Source organism: Monodon monoceros, unplaced genomic scaffold, assembly GCF_005190385.1.
Source record: "Monodon monoceros isolate NGI ecotype Baffin Bay Population unplaced genomic scaffold, NGI_Narwhal_1 Super_Scaffold_20, whole genome shotgun sequence".
Classification (NCBI taxonomy): domain Eukaryota; kingdom Metazoa; phylum Chordata; class Mammalia; order Artiodactyla; family Monodontidae; genus Monodon; species Monodon monoceros.
Window position 1 is genome coordinate 136561675 of NW_021703777.1, and position 19642 is coordinate 136581316.

General features: G+C 58.3%; 1 protein-coding gene across 3 annotated transcripts in view; it reads right to left on the minus strand.

The window, feature by feature from the left end:
* Positions 1 to 6984: 6984 nt before the first annotated feature.
* The window catches only part of MAEA (macrophage erythroblast attacher), a 30624-nt gene continuing 17966 nt past the window's right edge, over positions 6985 to 19642 (minus strand). Inside the window, exons 4-10 of one of the 3 annotated variants that reach the window (XM_029235246.1) lie at positions 16344 to 16466; positions 15492 to 15605; positions 12903 to 12979; positions 11851 to 11959; positions 8574 to 8707; positions 8080 to 8275; positions 6985 to 7836 (exon numbers count right to left, since the gene is read on the minus strand). In XM_029235246.1, coding sequence (XP_029091079.1) covers positions 7741 to 7836; positions 8080 to 8275; positions 8574 to 8707; positions 11851 to 11959; positions 12903 to 12979; positions 15492 to 15605; positions 16344 to 16466 — 849 coding nt within the window. In that variant the 3' untranslated portion in view covers positions 6985 to 7740. The remainder of the gene's footprint in view (positions 7837 to 8079; positions 8276 to 8573; positions 8708 to 11850; positions 11960 to 12902; positions 12980 to 15491; positions 15606 to 16343; positions 16467 to 19642) is intronic. The other 2 variants (XM_029235247.1, XM_029235248.1) reach the window with 2 other exon arrangements.

The window sequence follows — 19642 nt, forward strand, 5'->3', positions numbered from 1 at the left end:
ACCCCGGGCTGGGCGTTGGGTCCTCACGCGGCCGGGGACCCCAGGTGCCAGGTGACACCCCCAGCCGGGTGGCCCCGCACCCCAGCCGCCCTACCCGGCGGCCCCTGCGTTTTCGGAGCCCCGCCGCAGCCAGGCCCTCGGGAGGCGCTCGCCCGCTTATCGGCCCCGGGCGCCCGGCCCTCCCTCCGCAGCGCCGCCGCCTCCCCAGCTCTTGGCCGCCTCGCTCGGGCTCTGGGTGCCGCGGCGCCGGCACAGGGAGGCGTCAGGGGGCAGCTGGGATGTGCCGCGACCCGAGGTGGGGGCCGAAGGGGGTGACGGCGCTAGAGGCCCCCCGCCCCTGAGCGCGGGCGCCGCGGCTTTAGCGCACAGCCCAGGCAGGGCCCCTCGCTGGCCGACGGTGACCAGACGCCTGTCTCCAGCCTCAAAAGGGCTTGAAGCGCTGAAACGCCACAACACGAGGGACCTTAAACACAGGACACTGAGTGAAAGGAGGCCGTCAAAAAGAGCAAATGTGTGATGCCACTTGGACAAATGTCCAGAAGAGGCAAACCCACAGCAGAGGGAAGGGAAGGGAAGCGCCTGCAGATGGGCACAGGGGTTCTTTCTTGGGGTGACAGACGTGACCTAGAATTAGAGGTGGTGCTTGCCCAACCTCCTTACTGTATTAAAACGTTGAGTTGTACATTTTGAAAGGGTGGTTCTTGTGGTATGTGAATTACATCTCAATAAGTAGCTATTGAGAGAAAGGAAAAGAAAGAAGGAAAAAGACAAAGATGAATTTAAAAAACGACACAAAAAAGAGAGAGGAAGTGGCCACCCGCCCTCTCTGTGCCCAGACCTCAGGCCTCTGGTTTGCTCCAAGCAACCAAGAGCTGTTTCCCTTCTGCGGCTACAGGGTAACTGTTTCCTGACAAAACGAGGCCCGACTCTTTCCCCTCCTCCCCAGCCCTGTGCGGCCCAACTCCTAAGAGCTGTCCCTGCCCCGACCCACGTTGCCCAAGATGCTTGTGTGGCCCAGTCCAGCCTTGTGCCCGCACCACCTGAGCCACCTGCCCACCGCCCTCTGGTGTCAGCTGATGGATGGTGGTCTGTCCTTCCACTCGCTCGGGCCAATGACCTTGGAGTCCCCCTGGACCCCTCTTCCTCTCACCCGACTTGGAAGTCCAGACAGGCCCACTTTCAGAACGTATTCAGAATCCGAGCACTTTCCATCACCCACAGCCACCAGCAGGTCCCTGCCACCATCCCCCTCAGTGGGTCACTGCAGTCACCTCTGCCCACTCCGCCCTCAGACCCCTAGGGTGCATTCACCTTGCAGCAGCCAGAGGGACCCTCTAGAGGCTAAGGTCAGATCACGTCACCCCTTCGCCCCTGCAGTGGCTCCCATCCCAGAGCAAAGCAAAAGCCTTTATCAGCCCACGGGGCCTTCCTGGTCTGTGCCGGCCGCCCCACCTCCTCCCTCCTGCTCTCCCCTCATCCCTGCAGCCACGTCAGTGCCAGGAAGTCTGTTCATCCCACCCCAGCACTTTCTCCTGCAGCCTGTCGCCTCCCTTGCTGTGACAAGCCTCCCCTTACCCCGCCCCCCGCCCAGCCTGCCTGCCCTTTAACCTCCTGTACTTTGTCTCACAGCGCTTACAGCTCTATCTCACACTCACAAGATTACAGGCTTGTAATCTTATTACTAGGTTATTGGGTTTTTTCCTCTTCTGCTCTCAGGACATATGCTCCGTGAAAACAGGGATCTTTGTCTTGTATCATGATGCCAGGCACACAGTAGGTGTTCCATACTTGTTGAATGTTGAATCAATAAATAAAATTAGCCAAGCTGAATTGTGATGAGAACTAAAAAGATATTGTAAAACAACCAAAGGGGGTTTTTCAGGATGCTAAACCCCCAGCAGGGTGAACGCGAAGAAAACCACTCAAGGCACGTCATAATCAAATAGTGGAAAACCAGTGACAAAGAAGCACCTTAAAAGCAGTCTGAGAGAAAAGGCGCGTTGCAAAGATAAGAGAGCCGCAGATTTCTCGCCTGAAACAACACAAGCTCCAAGACAATGGAACAGAACTCTTGCAGCAGTAAAAAAAAAAAAGACACTGTTAACCTTGAATTGCATGTACAGTGAAATGGCCCCCCCAAACTAAACTAAGGTGAAATAAAATCATTTTCAGACAAATAAAAGCTGAGGGAATTCATCACCAGCAGATCTGTGGTGGAAGAAATGTTACAGGAAGGTCTTCAGAATTAAATCCGAATTTAATGACAAAAATATCTGGAAAATCTCCACGTATTTGGAAATTAGCCAACAGACACCGAAATAGTCCGTGGGTCACAGAAAAAATCACAAGGGAAACTAAAATGTTTTGAACTGCATGAAAATGAAAACAACATTAAAATGTATGGTATGTTTATGTTAGAAATGAAAGGCCCCAAATCAGTCATCTAATCTTCCCCTCAAGAAGCTGGAAAAAGAACACTTAAACCCAGAATCAGTGGAAGGAAGAAAACGATAAAGAGCAGAAATCAGTTACACAGAAAACAGTCAAGCAACAGGGGAAAATAATCCAAAAGGTGCTTCTTTGTAATAATCTATAAAATTGATAGAAATTCTGATTGATAGAAAACTGACTCTAGCGAGACTGATCAAGGAAAAAATAAGGAGAAGCCAATGACCAACAACGGGCATGAGAGGGTACATCACTACACGTCCTACAGACGTTACAAAATAATAGAGTACGTTATAGATCATGTGCTTAGCAAAGGCCTAGCAGAACAGATCCAGGATACATTAAGAATATAACATACCAAGTGGGATTTATCTCAGGAATGCAAGGTTTGTTTAACCACTCAAAATCGAAAAATGTAATTCTCCGTGACAACAGAATAAAGAAGAAATATCATATGGTAATTTCCTTAGACAAACTAAAGAACATTTGACAAAATTCAACATCAGTTTATGGTAATAATTTTCAGGAGACCTCCTCAACCTGATAAAGAACACCCAGGAAAACCTACAGCAGGCATCACCCTTAACAGTGAAAGAGAATGCTTTCCACCCAAGGTTGGAAACAAGGCAACGATGTCCACCCTCCTGTTTAGCCCTGAGCTGGTGGCTCTGGCTGGTACAAGAAGGGAAGAAAAAGAGAAGCAAGGCATGCGATTAGGAAGAAAGAAGTAAACTCTCTTTATTTACATATGATACAGTTGTGTACATAGAAAATTCTTTAAAATTTACCAAAAAGCTACTAAGATTAATGAGGGAGTTTAGCAAGGTCACAGGATACAAGGTCAATATACAAAATTACTCTATGTCTGTCTGTTACCATATTGGAAATGTTGGAAAGGTAAATTTAAAGATTAAGTTTACAATAGCGTTAAAGATCATGAGATAGGGCTTCCCTGGTGGCGCAGTGGTTGAGAGTCCACCTGCCGATGCAGGGGACACGGGTTCGTGCCCCGGTCCGGGAAGATCCCACACGCCGCGGAGCGGCTGGGCCCGTGAGCCATGGCCGCTGAGCCTGCGCGTCCGGAGCCTCTGCTCCGCAACGGGAGAGGCCACAGCAGTGAGAGGCCCGCGTACCGCAAAAAAAAAAATAAATAAAAAGATCATGAGATAATTAGGGTTAAATTAACAAAATATGTGCAAGGTATGTACACTGAAAACTATAAAATGTAAATGAGAGAAATAAAGGTAGATCTGAATAAACATGTGGAGAGACAGCCTGTGTTCACGGGTTAGAAGACTCAGGACTGCCGATTTTCAAGTCCCTGTTACAGACTGAATCGGCCCCCCCTCCCCCAAACCCATATCTCCGTGTGACTGTTTGGAGGCAATTAAGGTTAAATGAGGTCACAAGGGCGGGGCCCCGATGCAGCAGGACTGCTGCCCTCCTGGGAGGACACAGGGAGAAGGCGCCGGATGGGGTCTCGCTAGGACCCAACTACCAGCACCGTAGTCCTGGACCTCTGGCCTCCAGGACCGTGAGGAAATATCCTCCTGTCTCAGCCACCCAGCTTGAGCAGACTAAGACTGTCCTCAAATTGATCTTGAGATTCTACGCAATTCCAGTTTAAATCCCAGCGGACTGGTTTTTTTTCCCGGTAGAATTTTAAGAGTTGATTTTAAATTTTACATGTGGGTGCAAGGGAGGTAGAGCAGCTGACACAATCTTGAAAACCTAGAAAATAAGTAGAACAAAAGGGACTCGCACTCCCTGGTTTCAAGAATTCCATTAAAGTTCCGGTGACTGAGATGGAGTGTGGCGTGAGGACATCCAGAAGTGGACCCGGACAGAGAGTCAGGGGATGGTTTTCCCAACAAAGGAGCCACCATCATTCAATGGGGAGAAAGTCTTCTGATGTTGGAACAACAGGATAAACACACTGGGGAGAAATGATCCTCAACCCCTCCCTCAGACCACACACACAGGTTAATTTGTGATGTGTCACAGACCTAAACATAAAAGCTAACACTAAATCTTCTAGAAGATGTAAGAGAATATCATTCTGATGTTGAGATAGGCAAATATTTCGGAGAATACAAAAAGGCATTCACCATAAAAGAAGAAATTGATAAACTGAACTTCACTAAAATTAAAACCTCGGCTGATCAAATGACAGTGTCAATAAAGTGTATATACATATTTCTGACAAAGGGTCGGTAGCCAGACTATGTAATGAATCCCTACTAATTAAGATAACCGGTAATCCAACGATGAAGGGGCAGAAGGCTTGACAGAGTTATGACTAACCTATCAGCGGGTAGTGAGGCAGATCCAGCCCAGGAAACGCAGAGCACAAACACACATAGAAAAGAATGAGGTGGGGCGAGCGGAGGGGTGTGGACCGTGTGGCCACTCCAGGAAGTCCTTGGTGGCTGCGACGATAAACCCGTGACGACACCAGGACACAGGGACTCTACTTCCAGGTTTTTACCAAGGAGAGAGGAAGGAATGTCCAGAGACTGGGGTGCCAACGTCCCGGGAAACGCCCGCGTGTCCATGGCCGGGTGGACAACCAGACCGGGTGCGCATAGAGAAGCAGCGGCCCACAGAGACCACGGGAGTTTCTGGGTGAGACAAGTCAGGGACCAAGAGCTCAGTCCGTGATTTGATTTTAGTGAAGGCGAAACTCACCTGAGTTATGAAAACTGGAGTGATGGCTGTGTGCAGGGCAAGCAGACAGTCTGGAGGGGCCGGGAGCGCTGGCCACCCGGGCCTGCTGGCTAATGTGTGTGAACATTTATTTAGCAAAACTCATCCAGCTGTTGACCTAAGATCTGTGTTTCCACACATGCCATTTTCACAACTAAACAAGCCCACAGGGAGCGGGTGCTCACAGCCGACAGCACGTGCAGTCCACGTGGAATGCCGGGCACCGGCAGCAGTGTGAGCGGGGTGGGGGGGGCCCACGCTGGCCAACCGTCTATCTAGCAAAGGTAACAGAAGACCGGCACGCCTCCCACAAAACACGTGTGTGTGTTCAGCAAAAGCCACGTACAAGAGCGCTCCGGGCAGGTTTATCTGGAAACAACCAAGTGTCCACCAGCGTGTGGACGGGAAGTCACCCTCCACATGTCCAGTGGGACGCTGCACACAGTGGAAAGGATGAGCTGCCCCTGCCCGTGGGCGAGCCACCCAGGGAGCCGACAGTAGGGTTCTGTTTTCACCAAGTCTGAGAACCGCTGAGCCACTCTCACCAAGAACCACCGCTGCTGGAACACTGGCCTGGGAAGGACCCGGGGGCAGCCCCGAGGGCCCGCTGGTCCTCGGGCCACATGCACGAGCATGCGTGCAGAAATTCATCCTCGTGCGTGTGCTCAGTTAAGACCTACTTCTACAGAAAAGAAAGGGCAGGAAGGCAGGCAGAGAGGATGGGGATGGGGCCAGCAGAGACCCCGCTGCTCCCTCCCTCGGTGCAGGTGGCGGCAAGGAGCCCATTGGCCCGCGGACAGCTCTGCCCTGCACCCCTGCGGAGCCGGAAGCCCACGTGTGCGCTGGGGCCTGACTGGTGGCAGATGGGCACGGGGAGACCCACTCAGACGGCGCTGCCATCCTCGGCCCCCACTAAGCAGAGCACACAGCGACGACCTGGAGACCGTGGTCTCAGGGATGTGGACCCCGGGCATAGGGGTCGGCGTGGGCGCCTGGCAGAGGAGCAGAGGGCTGGGACCAAGGCCGGGAGCCACAGCGGCCAGCACCCAGCAAGCAGCCCGGGCGGGTCAAGGGTCGGGGAAGCACAGCAGTGAGGTCAGGAAGGAGGCCAAGGAACCCAGAAGGCTCGGCCGACATGGCAGAGAACAAGCGTGCGGGAGTGGTTAGCAGGGGCCAAAGAACCCAGCGCCGGTCCTAGCAGGAATGTCTGCAGGAACGACGGGGACAGAGATTCGCAGCACAGAGCATGCCTGGGGCCAGGTGCTGGGGCCCTGGTGGAGCTGGTGGCCCTGCCCCGACCAAGCCGGAGCGGCCTCCAGCTGCTTCTGAGCCCCCTTTGGCCACAGTGACAGAAGCTGTGTGAATTAAGAAGAGGAATTTGCCAAAGGGAACTGGGCAGCTTCTGGACTGCAGGGGGCCGAAGCAGCGGGCAGGGGGAGGCCCCTCCACCGAGGCACGACCTGCTAGGCAGAGGGGCTCATGTGGTCGCCGGCATCCTAACCCTGAGGCCCCTTGCCGCGCCATCCCTGCCGAAGTTCAGCGGGGAGATCTGAGCAGCGGCCCCTCCTCCCAGCCTGGCACCTTCTCAGCAGGAGACACGCTCTGCTTCAGGTGCCTCAAATGACCCCAGAGGGACCCCCAGTTACCAGGTGCTGCTCGGGGGGCAGCGGTGAGGCTGAAGGGGCCCTGGGGCAGGACTCTGGGACGGAGCTCACGTGGGAGCGGCTCTCCGCCAACCCAGGCCCCACCCCGGACCAGCGGCCAGGTGGCAGGCACCACCGGCGGGGTGGGATGTGCGCGCGGAACAAGAAGTGGAAACCCTTTTATTCCCATGTCTTACATTTACATTTTATTAGCTAATCAACATCAACATGCAAAAATAAGCGCTGAATACAAACCTCTACAATATGGTTTCGTGTAAACTACAATGGTTCATTTGATTTGAAGTCATCGGTGCTTACTTCGACTGAACTATTGGCTTCTGTAATGAATAGTGTTTAGAGCTAAAGTTACGGAGCCGTCGGCAAGGCCTCTGCAGACCCCGGTCCAGTGGATTTCCACGGATACATTCTCAGGCGGGAGATAAGGCGGCACGAGGGACACGACACTGAGCCTACACACATCCTAACACAGCCCCGTGGGCGCGGCTGCAGGCAGGCGGCGGTCCTGGCGTTTTGGCATTAGCTCTACAGAGAAGTGACAGGGTCCCTCGTGGCACCGAGTGGCCGCAGGGCAGTCTGGCATGGCCACCAACGCTCCCGGGCCACGGCCGAGGACTAGCCTGTCCCCCGGGGTTCCTCGTTAGCAAAAGGGAGGGAACTGTGAGAACACGGGGAAGGGATCAGTTCCTATGGTGAAAGGTTCTAGCCTCCCTCCGCGTGGTCAGTCTTTAAAGAAGTTTCTCTGAAAGGTGAAAGCGCTTCAGAAGCGTCGAAGAGCTGACTTGTTACAAAATCAAGTACGAGCTTGTTAAATCTTACTTCTTCTCTTCCCAAGAGTGTTTGTCGTTGCTCACTGATCTTTGGTCGCAAGAAACAGAAAGGCAGGCAGGCAGGGGCCCGCAGCCGCCCGGGTGCGGCGACCTGCCTACATGATGTACACCTTCTCGGCCTGGGAGAAGTGGAAGACCTCTTTGGTTCTCGGGCAGACGACTTTATCATCCTGCCGGATAGACAGCAAGGACTGAAAAGAAAGACCAAGCGCATTAAGACGGGCCAATATGGTTTAAATCAACGTTTCTACGAGAAACCCACAGAACCAAGGCTTGGGAAATAAGTCACTGCATTTCGGAAAAGTTACTTCCGGCAGATACCGCTGCCCTAAGCCTTCAGGGCCCAGCCCTGCTAGCCCCGCCCCACCCTCTGACCCCGCCCGCTCTCCCTACAGGCCTCGCCCCTCCCTCCGCAGCCCAGGCCCCGCCCTCACGTTGTAGCCGTAGACGTAGCCGTTGGGCAGCATCATGGGCGGGTTGTTCTCGTTCATGACGTCCCCCGAGATCTTGCAGACCAGACGCGAGTTGGCGCAGTGCGCCATGGGCAGGGGCTGCGCCAGCTTGTTCAGGGAGCGGCTGCACACTGGGCAGTCGGGGCTCCGCGAGCTGCCGTCCTCCTTGTAGCACTGCCTGCGCGCGGGTTAAGGAGGGCGGGGGCCGGCCGAGGTTCTAGGGAGTCCCCCGGGGAACCACGGGGGAGGCTGTTCCGAATGGCTCGATCCGTGGAGTTTGGGCAGGTTTCCACTGGGCACCCCCTCCCCCAGTCTCAACACCGTGGGGCTGCAGCCCAGTTAAGGCACGGGCCTGAAGCCGGGGGATGCAGCGCCCGTTTCAAGGTGGAGAACGAGGGCGCTAAGAAGCGGGGTCTTGGAGCCCAGCCCCACACTAAGAGGGGCACACGGGGAGCCACTCCCAGCGTGAAGGATACGGTGTCTTTATGGCCGAGAGGCCGGCCTGCAGGGTGAGGGTGAACACGGAGCTGTTCCCCAGCTGGTGCAGCCGGTAGTTGTCGTACCGGAACTGCTGGATCAGCATCCGCCACCGGGCCGGGTCCAGCAGGTCCTGGAAGAAGCGGGGCAGAGTCGGGGTGACAACAGCAAACAAACGCCACTCTTCATCCCTGCACATGAAAGGTGACGGGAGGAAGGGTCACCCCACCAACACGCAGGCGGCCCGCGGCGAGCCTGCTGCTGACTCGCTTTCTGGGACACCGACTTGCTGGGCGGGGACTCGGCTGCTCTGGAGCACGTGTCCTGCGGCCTCGAGGCAAGTCAAGGACTTGGGGCTGCAAGGACAGCTCAGCACGGAACGAGCAAGAGCCTTTTGCTAAGAGCATTACGGTCTGAAAGGAGAAGCCTTATTCCAGGAAACCACTTACTAGAAGAGAAGATTAAATCATGTCCATGCCTAAAACCACCCAGGTTTAGACTCAAGAAGAGAGCGCAGGGAGGGAGGGGGAGACACACACACAAAAGCACAGCCAGAGGTTCTGTGTGAGCTCCTCAAGAGTCCTGGCGTACGGTACACATCACATTCCAACGTTTAAGAAATGCTTTTAATATTTCTTCTATCCAAGTCCACGGAGAATGAGATCCACACCCGGGGCTGGCACTGCCCAGTGCCGACTCCGAGGCCCTGCGCAGCCTCTGCTACAGCCGCCTCTCAAAACAAAGCACTTCGGCCCGTTCCCGCCGTGAGCCGTCGGGACACGCCTGTGACTTCCCACCACGAGGGACGAGGGTTTCGCTCCCTTAACCAGGCTGCTCCAGCACGTTTCAGGAGTACCTGCACCCCTGCTCCTGCTTCCAGGACACTCCACTGTCCCAGCTCTGTTTCTGCGTTTCCCGCACCCTAGATCCCCCGCTTGCTCTGGGCCGAGGTTCTCCTGTGTCATCTTGATCTTCTCTTTTGTGCTGCTCAATCTGTCTGACCAACCTTCATAGGTGGGAGGCTGTGTGGAGAGCTCTGCCCCGGGGAGGGGTGGCCTGCCCTGGTGGCTGTGGCTTCCGCCCTGGCCCGGAGCCCATTCTGAGGCTCGGCCTCTCCTGTCCACAAAGCCATGATGGCAGCACTCGCCTGGCTCTTTACAGCCCCTGCAAGGCCACATCGGGGAGGGAAGGGACACGCTCCGTGCCCTCCTGAGCTGGACATCTCGCCCCCAAGGGCAGGCCGGCCTTTCTTGCACTTCTAACAAATCTCCGGAGCAGGAAGACCAAACGCTGTGAGTTAAAACCTGAGTTTAGACCTGAAGATCTCTGTGACCTGCTGACTTTTATTCCCAAACACTGCAGACGGCGTGAGTTCAGTCCGGGTGACAAGCTTCCAGCCACCTCCCGAAGGCCTGCGCCACACACTCTGGGCGGCAGGGGCCGGGTCTGCCTGGGGCCCCACAGAACTCTGCGGGGCAGGCGGGGCTGCAGGGCAAACACTCAGGGCCTTGGACAGAGACCAGCTTCAAGGCCTGGAGCACAGGGCTGGTTCACCACACAAAGAAGGGGTTTTACCCTCTCCCTGCACATGCTGAAATGCTGAGGCCCAAGGCGATGGTCAGGGAGGCCCTCTGGGAGGGAATGGGGTCACGACGGTGGAGCCCCATGAAAGGGATTAGTGCTCCTCTAAGAGCTTCCAGAGCGCTCCCAACCCTTCCGCCACGGGAGGACATAGCAGAAGTCTGCGACTCGGATGAGGGCCTCACCAGACCCCACTGGCACCTGATCTTGGACTTCTAGCCTCCAGAACCAACAGCAATACGTTCTGCTGTTCACAAGCCCCCATCTGTGGTGTGTTGTTGCAGACGCCAGAAGGGACTAAGACAGAAACCCGCTACCGGAAGTGGATGCTTTAGGAAACAAATACCTAAACACGGGGGGTGTGGCTTTGGAACTGGGCAATGAGCAGCAGCTAGAAGCTTGGAGGTGATGCCACACAAAATGGACCATTAAAAGGTGGGCCCAGGAGGAGGAGGGGAGAGCGGCAGGGAGCGCCCCAGGCTCCGCAGAGAAACCTAGGAGCTGTGGACTGTCAAGGCCACTGTGATGAGGCCTCAGATGGAACGAGGATCATGTTACTGGGAACTGGAGGGAGGGCTCCTTGTTATGAGGTGTGCCGAGCCTGGCCAAACTGTGTTAGTGGACGGGGGAGCTGTGGGTGATGAGTTGTCTCTGAGCAAAGTGCTGAAGGTGTAGCTTGGCTTCTCTTGAGTGTTTATAACAAACCAAGAAGAGAGGAATGACTTAAAGATAGAATCGTTCATCAAAAGGAAGCACAACTTCAGGATTTGGGAACCCTGTTCACATTGTAAACACTGAGAAAGGCTGTTGAGGAGACGAGACCAGTGGTGGGGGGCACCCAGGACCCAATGGCCCACCCCAGAGAAAACAGCCAGTTTGAACCTCGGGGGAAGGAGAAGGGAAGGAATGAAGGGGGGCTGTCAAACTTCTTAGGTTTTACAGGACGGGACTTGCGGTGTTTTTCCAAGAGAAGGTTCAAAGGTCATTAGGGCGGGCCCCAGGTTTCAAAAGGACCACAGCTGTGGGGGGTATGCCCCTGCCCAGACCCACATGGAACCTCAAGGTCAAGGAGAGCCACCCAAGGGGGAGGGACCGAGGACAGATGTGCCCAGTGATCCTGGCGCAGGGAAGAGAAAGCAGATCAGGAGCAAGCAAGGTCGGGAAAGACATTGGCAGAGCTGTGCAGAGGCCCCGGCCTGTCCAGTCCTGAGCAGGCACTCCGGTGAGAGAGGCGCCCCCGGGGAGGGAAAGGGAGCCGCCAGGCACTTGGAGCTGTGCTTTGCAGCTGACGTGCTTCGGGAGGTTTTCTGATATAAGTTATTTTTTTTGGCGGTGCGCGGGCCTGTCACTGCTGTGGCCTCTCCCGTTGGGGAGCACAGGCTCCGGACGCGCAGGCTCAGCGGCCACGGCTCACGGGCCCAGTCGCTCCGCGGCATGTGGGATCTTCCCGGACCGGGGCACGAACCCGTGTCCCCTGCATCGGCAGGCGGACTCTCAGCCACTGCGCCACCAGGGAAGCCCTGATATAAGTTTCTTTTACCAGCATAATGGGAACACGACGGGAAATGTGACCCTGGGTCCCACGAACCAGGCCCAAGACGGGAAACAAACAAGTCGTGCGTGGGCCACGCTCAACTGTGGCAGTGACTACAGACCAGACCTTACGAGCTCCCGGGGCCCCCAGGCGCACCCTACCTTGTAGGGGGAGATGTGCGTGTCCGGCGGGAATGCCAGCATGCCCATGACCTGGCGGACCTCGTCCAGCTGGCTTCCTTCGGCCTGACTGAAGTGCTTTCTCGCGTGTCTGGAAAAGGACAGCGCGGCCTGTTGAAGTCTGCGCTCCCAGCGCCGGGAAGCCGAGCTCGGCTCCACGGTAGCTGCGGGATCCTGGGCCCCGCCCCCACCCAGACACGCGGAAAGCCTCGGTACTCAGGCACCCCCTTCTCTAGGGGACGGGGACGGGCTGCGAGGCACCAAGTACAGAATCCCACCTAGAGAACACCCAGAGGCAGTGCCTGAACGCAAACGGTACCTGCCCGAGCCCTTCCAGGTGACCATGGGTGCCACGAACCGGGCCCAACGACATCCATGGCACCCGGATCCGCCCCGCCCCGCCCCTCCTCCTGCACAGCCCCTGGGGCCCCAGAGAGGGTCCAGCCTCCCGCCTCTGCAGCGACCCCCCGAACAGCCTCACTCGCGTCCACCGATCAGACCCCGGGCGCTGAGCCCTGTCTGTGCAGGTGGAAACGGCAGGAGGGGGCGGGGACCCTTGCTGCCACGCCTGCACTCCAGCCTCCTTCCCTGAGGCTCCCCGTGGAGAGCAAAACGGGCCCCGCCCACCCTCTAACCACCACATCCCGGGCTGGGAGCCCCCCAGCCCGGCGCCCCGTGCGTCCGGGAGACAGAGCTCAGGGCGCGAGGCTGAAGCTGCAGCAGCGGGAGGGCCGACACAGCTGCCCAGGGCTCTCTCGCCCTGGGGACACTGCGCTCCCCGCTGCCCACAGCCTGACCTGGGACGGCCATTTGCTCCAGGGACCACGACGGGAAGAGTGCGGTGGAGGCCTGGCCCTGTCGGGGGCGCCTGTGGCCTCACCCCCGCTCGGCAATGGGAGAGAAGCAGGGCAGTGCGTCCCTGGGCAGGGCCCAGCCAGCCAGAGAAGACCTGCCAGACACCCGCCCTGCCTGCCCCAAACCAGACCGGGAGGGGACCCTTAACGCCCGCCCCGAGAGTCAGGAGGAAGGCCTACCTCACAGCATCCAGCCTCTTGTTCTGCCGGATGAGCTCAATGAACTCCTGGATCCTGAGGCTGAACTCCAGGCAGCTCTGAGGGTTAGGACAAGACAACGGGCAGCTTAGACGGGGTCACCGGAGCCACGTGCCAGCTTGAGGCCACGCGCACAGCGACAGCCGCTCCGAGTCGCCAGGGAGGCAGGGCTGCCACTGAAACCGCGATCTCAATCCACAGCCGTGGCTTTCTGGGCCCGGCCCCTCCCAGCGCAGCCTTGGCCAAGTGTGCCCCCGAGCGCGTCCCTCGGGCCAGGCCGGGGAGGGCAGGGAGGGCCGGCAGGCAGTGTCGGGGGCGAGAAGCAGTGTGGGCCGTCGGCAGCGCAGAGGGCGGTGGGTAACCGCACAGACAAGCGGCCCGGTTCCTGTAAGTCAGCGAGCGTGTGCCCTCCTCTACCTCCAGCCTCGCCGGCCGGCAGCCCGCAGCCACACGGGGCGCCTTCCACCGCCAGGCGGCTCCGGAGCCGGGCAGCGTTGAGGCCTGGGCACCCGGTGGGTGGGAGGGAGCGCTGGGCGCGGACCCTCAGGGTGGGGGCCGTGAGAACTCCGAGAGAATGCTCCAGGCAGAGGGATGAGCCAGTTCAGAGGCCCCGGCGGGGGGGGGGGGGGGGGGGGGGGGGGGCTGGGGCACTTGGCCAGGACCAGGTGAAGGAGGCAGAGGTAGCGAGAGCCAGTCAGGGGCTGGTTCCTGGAAGGGGCAGGAGCCCCAGGATTTGCTGAGGGTGCGGGGCGGGCTGGGGCTGCTGTGCCAGGAGGTGGCCGTCTCCCAAATGCGTCACCTGGGAGGCGTCAGTCCCAAAGCTCCACGGGAGACTCTGCGGGTGGCTAATGGGGCCCCAACCAGGGGGGTCGCTTGTATGGAAGCCCAAACTAACTTTGAAATCTTGGCGATATCAATCCAATTGGGGCTAAAACCCCTGCGGTTGGGGGTAGAGGGCAAGCAGGCAAAGTGAACTTTCATGACCTAAGGTGAAAAACCTGGATTATTTTACAAAAGAAGTAATTTAGATGATCACATCTTGAACATGGTTTCCACCAGAGACAGAATACCTGGAATTAACAGAACAGGACGCAAACCTCACTGTCACTGCCACAGCGCCCAGGTCGCAAGATGGCGTGAACGGTGCTCTACGCCTGACGCTTCAACTCAAGTTTGCCAAGCCCGCGACTCCCCACCCAAGCCCCGGCGTGCACACTGCATTCTGGGGAAGCGCCTGGGCCGGACCCTGGGAGGACACCCTCCACAAAGCCCCCAGCCCCGCCCCAGGGACACGGGGTGAGGCCGGGCTGACTTGACCACCGGACCGTGCTGCCCAGGGCGTCCGAGGCACGGCAGAGATGCAGAGAGCCACTTACCTGGTGCCCACACATCCACCCCACAGGTGCTCAGGGAAGGCGGTCTCCCAGCCCGAGCCCCACTTCCTGCCCTCTGCACGGGGGACTAAGCCCTGGGCAGCAGTCTGTCCTGACCCCCGACTGGGTGGGGAAGGGCGCGGGACGCCTGGCAGGTGTCGCACAAACCAGTGAAGAGGACACGCCCCCTTCAGAGGCCAGACCAGCAGGGCCGAGAGGGGGAGCAGCGGGGAGAGGCCCCGCCTGCCTCCGGGGGCCCGGTGACTGCTTCCGCTTGGGGCCGCCGGTGGATGTGCAGCCGAGGAGCGTCACGGGTAAACGCTGGGCCACAGCTTTACACAACTGACACGTGGAAATGTGTTGCGTTATTTACGGTGGCTCTTTGCTCTCCAGGTTAACCTTCAAACAGTCCGCTGAGAGGGAAGCAGGCGGTCACACTCCACGTGGAAGGCTACGATCTGGGTGACGTCATGTGCTGCTGGCTGAACACGCCCTGTGCTGTCTGAGAAAGGCGTGGCGTTCTCCCATTTATGACCCCTTCCGAGTTTGCAGACATGCAGCACACACGCTGCTGCCTCTGTCAGCCTGACGTGTCCAGAGACCCAGGTCAACTCCGGAGACTTTCCTTGCTGCGCCTACCCTTGGATGTATTTCTCAACTGCGGGAAACGTGGGTCTCAGAGTTTCTTTTCTCGTCTAGAATCTCATCACTGCTCTGAGGGATCCCTGGCATCTGGCACGGGCACCCCTGAGCCCCCGCCCCAGCTCCCTCCCCGGCCTGCGAGTGTGATCTAGTGCAGGAGCTCACGTGTGCCCACACATGTACGAACTGTACAGTGACTGCGCACTGACTTGTGTTCAGACGCTATCTTGTACTGAGCACGTTCCGGTGGCGTCAGCTTGTTCTCCAAGTGCGCTTCTGGACGACTACTTATGCTCCTTCAAGTTACATGGCGAGGTCACAGGAATGTGCCATCCGTGGATCCGGTCCCTGCCAGCCCACCCCCTGGTAGCTGCAAGGCCCCCGCTTTGACCCGGCCCACGTGGTGTGCCCTGGCCAAGCAGCAGTGTTCTCTGGGAGGGAACAGGGCTTGCAGAAACCGCCTTTCGCGACCAGAGGCCTATTTTCCTTCTGCCCTGGTCCCCACCGAGCGCACAGCCGTGGGGGTGGAGCAGGAGAGCGGGCGCGTGTTACATACCAATTCTGGCTTTCCTTTTATGGTTTCCATACCAAGATCCTCACTCTCTTTAGGGGAGCCACTGGCCACTCTACTTTTCCGTCCCGTCTTCGCGTCGTGCTCGCTTTGGCGGCCCTGAGTGGCAGAGAGTGTCACCCTTGGCTGGTGACTATGTGCACACGACAAGCTCAACGGGGCGGGGTTAGAGGCACTCAGTTTAGAACACAGAAGACAAAGTTTTTCTGACAGAGGCAGGAAAGGTTAATACAATCAAGCATTTCTGCAAGCCCTAAGGCAAATGACACCTTTCAGTAAGCATGTTTAAATTCTGCAATTTATATTTAAGTGCCTATTTTTTAAGCTGCTTGTGGGTCTCAAGAAAGGCTGTATTGGAGAATATCCCAGCCTGGAACTCTGCACCCTGGCAGGCGGGTACCCGCTCCCACCGGCTTCCCCACGTGTGTGGGGGCCGACCCAGCGCCCACCCCCCCCCCCCCCCCGCAGCGGCCACGCGAAGCGCAAGCCCGGTCAACACCTCGTGCTCAGAACTTCTGGCCAAACCATAATGCAGAGGGGGTGCACTCTTCTGGGATTTTACCCAAAACCCAAACGCCACCCCCAATAAAACCCCAAAACCCACACCAAACCCAATAATCCTCCACTATGAATCAGAACCCCAGAACTCTGAACCAACAGGTGAAAGCACTTTGGCTCTACTGCAGGTGGCGAAGCTGCCTCCCCACCCTGCAAGCTCTGCCCAGGCGCGCCCTGCCCCCTCCAAGAGTACTGTCAGGTGCAGCCCCGCCCCTCCAGGAGCCCCGCCCAGGCGCAGCCCCGCCCCCAGGAGCCCCAACCAGGCGCAGCCCCGCACACCTTCATCTTGCGCAGCCGGGACTTGTTGTCGTGGCACCAGGCCAGGCAGGTGGCTGTTTCTCGCCTCTCCAGGGACTCCTCCACCTCTTTGGCTGTCAGGAACATCTCGATGTTCACTAAGTCCTGCAGGAAAGGAAGTACTGGCTCAGAGCACGGGACCCCGGACCCGCTCAAGGCCGGCCCGACACCCACCCGGTGCCCAGCAGTCTCATCTTATAGGAGCACCCCCGCCCCCTGCCGGGGCAGCCCCTCCGCGGGCCAGGTCTGCACAGCAGGCAGGCCTGCGCCCCAGTTAGATGCTGGCTCCCAGGCCCCCTGAGAGCCCAGGCCCTGCCAGAACCTGGGGCCCTGAAGGGCAGAGGTCTGCCCCCATCACCTCTCAGGGCAGCCGCGGAGACCCCAGCAGTTCATACTCTCACTTTCTGTGTTTTGCTCTGCAGATTGATTTAAAGTTTAGATTTCTGAGAAGGGGCAGCGGGGTGGTTAGGGGCTGCAACTCTCTGCCCTCCGCTGTCTGCTCCCCTCTCTCCGTCCCTGAGGCCCGGCAATCTGGGAGGTCAGGCCAAGTGCAGCTGCATCTGGGGCTGGAGGATCCCAGTAGGGCCAGGGACCCGCAGTAACGAACCCACCAACTCAAGTGCACACCTGCTGCAGTCAAGGGGCTCTGTGTGGTGCCAGGAAGTGCAAGGCCCCCAGCAAGAGGCCGGGTTACAGCCAGCGAGAAGGACTCCCTGGTCGCACACGGCAAGGTGATGAATGCTCAGACAACACAAAAGGAGGGGGTCATTCGAAGTAAACGAAAATTTCAAAAGGTAAATTTCTCTTCCATCTGGAACAGACTCGAGCAGAAAACGTTAGTGAAGATCGTTTTCTCAGTTACCAGGTGGAACACCCAACACAAACATCCCTGGAACCCCGTGTCTCCAGAGTCCCCGCTCAGGCCTCATGGGCTGTTGGGCACTGCAGAGCACAGGACACACTCGCCCACACTCTCTCGACCAAGGTCTGCCACGGCAAAGCAAGCCAGGAGCTCGCCACCGAACTTCCGTACCCAGGCACCAGGGCCACGTCAAGCTCCCTGCGGGAGCTGTGCTGCAAAAGGACAGAGTCCTACTGGTGGATGCAGCGTTAAGGTGCAAGCTTTTAAGAGACACCTGGTTTTTTTTGGGTTTTTTTTGCGGTACGCGGGCCTCTCACTGTTGTGGCCTCTCCCGTTGCGGAGCACAGGCTCCGGACGCGCAGGCTCAGCGGCCATGGCTCACGGGCCCAGCCGCTCCGCAGCATGTGGGATCCTCCCGGACCGGGGCACGAACCCGCGTCCCCTGCATCGGCAGGCGGACTCCCAACCACTGCGCCACCAGGGGAGCCCCAGAGACACCTATTCTATTTCAAGAGGAAGTCGCTGAATGCATATAGCTAATGATGCTGCAGTGAAAACCAGGCACTTACAGCAAGATTAACAAGAAGAAATAATCGAGTACAGTTACTTGGCAACAAGGCGGCGCCCATGGACCAGCTAGCTCCTGAAGCATCTCCTGCGGAACCAAATGGGTCAAGGGCAGAAGAGCAGCTGACCAGAGGACCCGGGGTGTGCTCCTGTTGCGGGGGACGGGGCACACTGGAGATGCCCTGTCAGCTTTCCAGCTCCTGCACGGCCGCTCCAGACAGTGGGCAGGTCAGGGTGGCCACGCAAGGGCAGCTCTACCCACGTCCTCAGTAGGGACGGCGGCTGGGCCCGCAAGAGGCACCCCCAACCTCCCCGTCCTGACCGACGATTACGGAACAGGACCCAGTCAGACAGGGCTGGGAGTGTGGCAGGCCGAGCGCCACGGCCACTGCTCCTCCCGGCTGCTACCTGGCATTGCCCTCCCGAGGGGAGCTCTGATGACGAGGTACCCCGTGGCTGCCGCCACCAGGACTCATTAATCCAGTTCTCTGCTCACCGCCCTCACTGCAGAGGTGGGCTTTCTCATGTCGCTTCCTTGGCCATTTCTCCACTGTCTTCTTTCTCCTGAACCCTTCCCACTGGGCAAGGCCAGGCGCCCAGATGACATTCTAGTCTTTCTTCTCTCCCATTTCCCACCTTTTCCAGTTCTGCTCTAAATTCCAAGAGGTGGCCTCTCCTGCCTGCACCCCGCCCCCCCCCCCCCGGCATCCCCAGTCTTTCCAGGTCTTTCCTTTCCTGCTGACGGTCCTCTGACATCCTCGGACCCTCAGTTATGGGAGCCACAGTGAAGATGTTAAACCAGCCGGCGGGAGGTGGGCCAGAGTGAGCGCCAACCACAGTCCGCTCCCGGGAGGCGCAAGCATGGAAGCTGCTAACGCAGGGACCACAGTGGACTCCACCGGGCATTCCTCCCTTCTTGGCCGTCTGCGTAGCCCGCACTCCCCACTTCGTGGTGTCTTTTGATGAAAAGAAGTTCTTGACATTAAGGAGCCCCAGCTGCAGCCTCTTCCTGGGAGGCCTCGCCCAACCCCAAGGCCAAGAGGATGTCCTCCTGCATCTGCTTCTGAAAGAGACTTGGATTTCTGCGCCCTGTGTGAAGCTGGGGGCTCCTGTGGAAACCCGCTTCCAGGACCGTCTCCTCGACGAGGTGCATGCCAATCTCCTGGGGCTGCGACCTTCTTCTGAGGACCGCCAGCCCCTCCCCCGCCGCCCTCCCGTCCCTCTTGGCACTTCTGCAGACACGTCACCTTCACCAAATCTCGTCTGACTTCATGCTTCTCCCCTCTACAAGGTGCACGTTTGGGGGCCAGGAGGCGTGGGGAGCTCGTGCCTCACCAGCCACCGCAGGTGTGCGTGGCCACGCCCTCGCAGGTGTGCGGGGGGGAGGGGGGGCGCGGGAGTGAAGCCTGACGCCCACCGCAGATGGACAGGCTGTGCCAGGAATGTGAGGCTAGGAGAGCCCATCGGTCAGAAGCTGGCTGTGCTGGGCAGGGGAGGGAGGGGTGAGGAGAGCAGGCACCAGGGACCACTGGGCACCGAGCTGAGATTGGTGGCCCCGCCGTCCACAGCAGGAGCCCGGGCACGCGGCACATGCAGCTCCGGGGAGCCGCCCGGGGCTGGGGTGCAAGAGTGAGGAGCCCCCCGTCCCCAGCCCACTGCATGAGTGTGTCAGCCACGTCGAAGGAAAGGCCTAGGGCTGGAACTAGACAGGGACATGGACACAGCAGGAAGTGGGGCCAGGGCGCACAGTGAGGACCTGCGGATGCCGGTGTGGGGGTGACAGCACGATGCTGTCAGGGACCCAAGGCCACCTGCCGGGACAGGGGGCAGGGTCTCATGCTGGGGTTTCGAG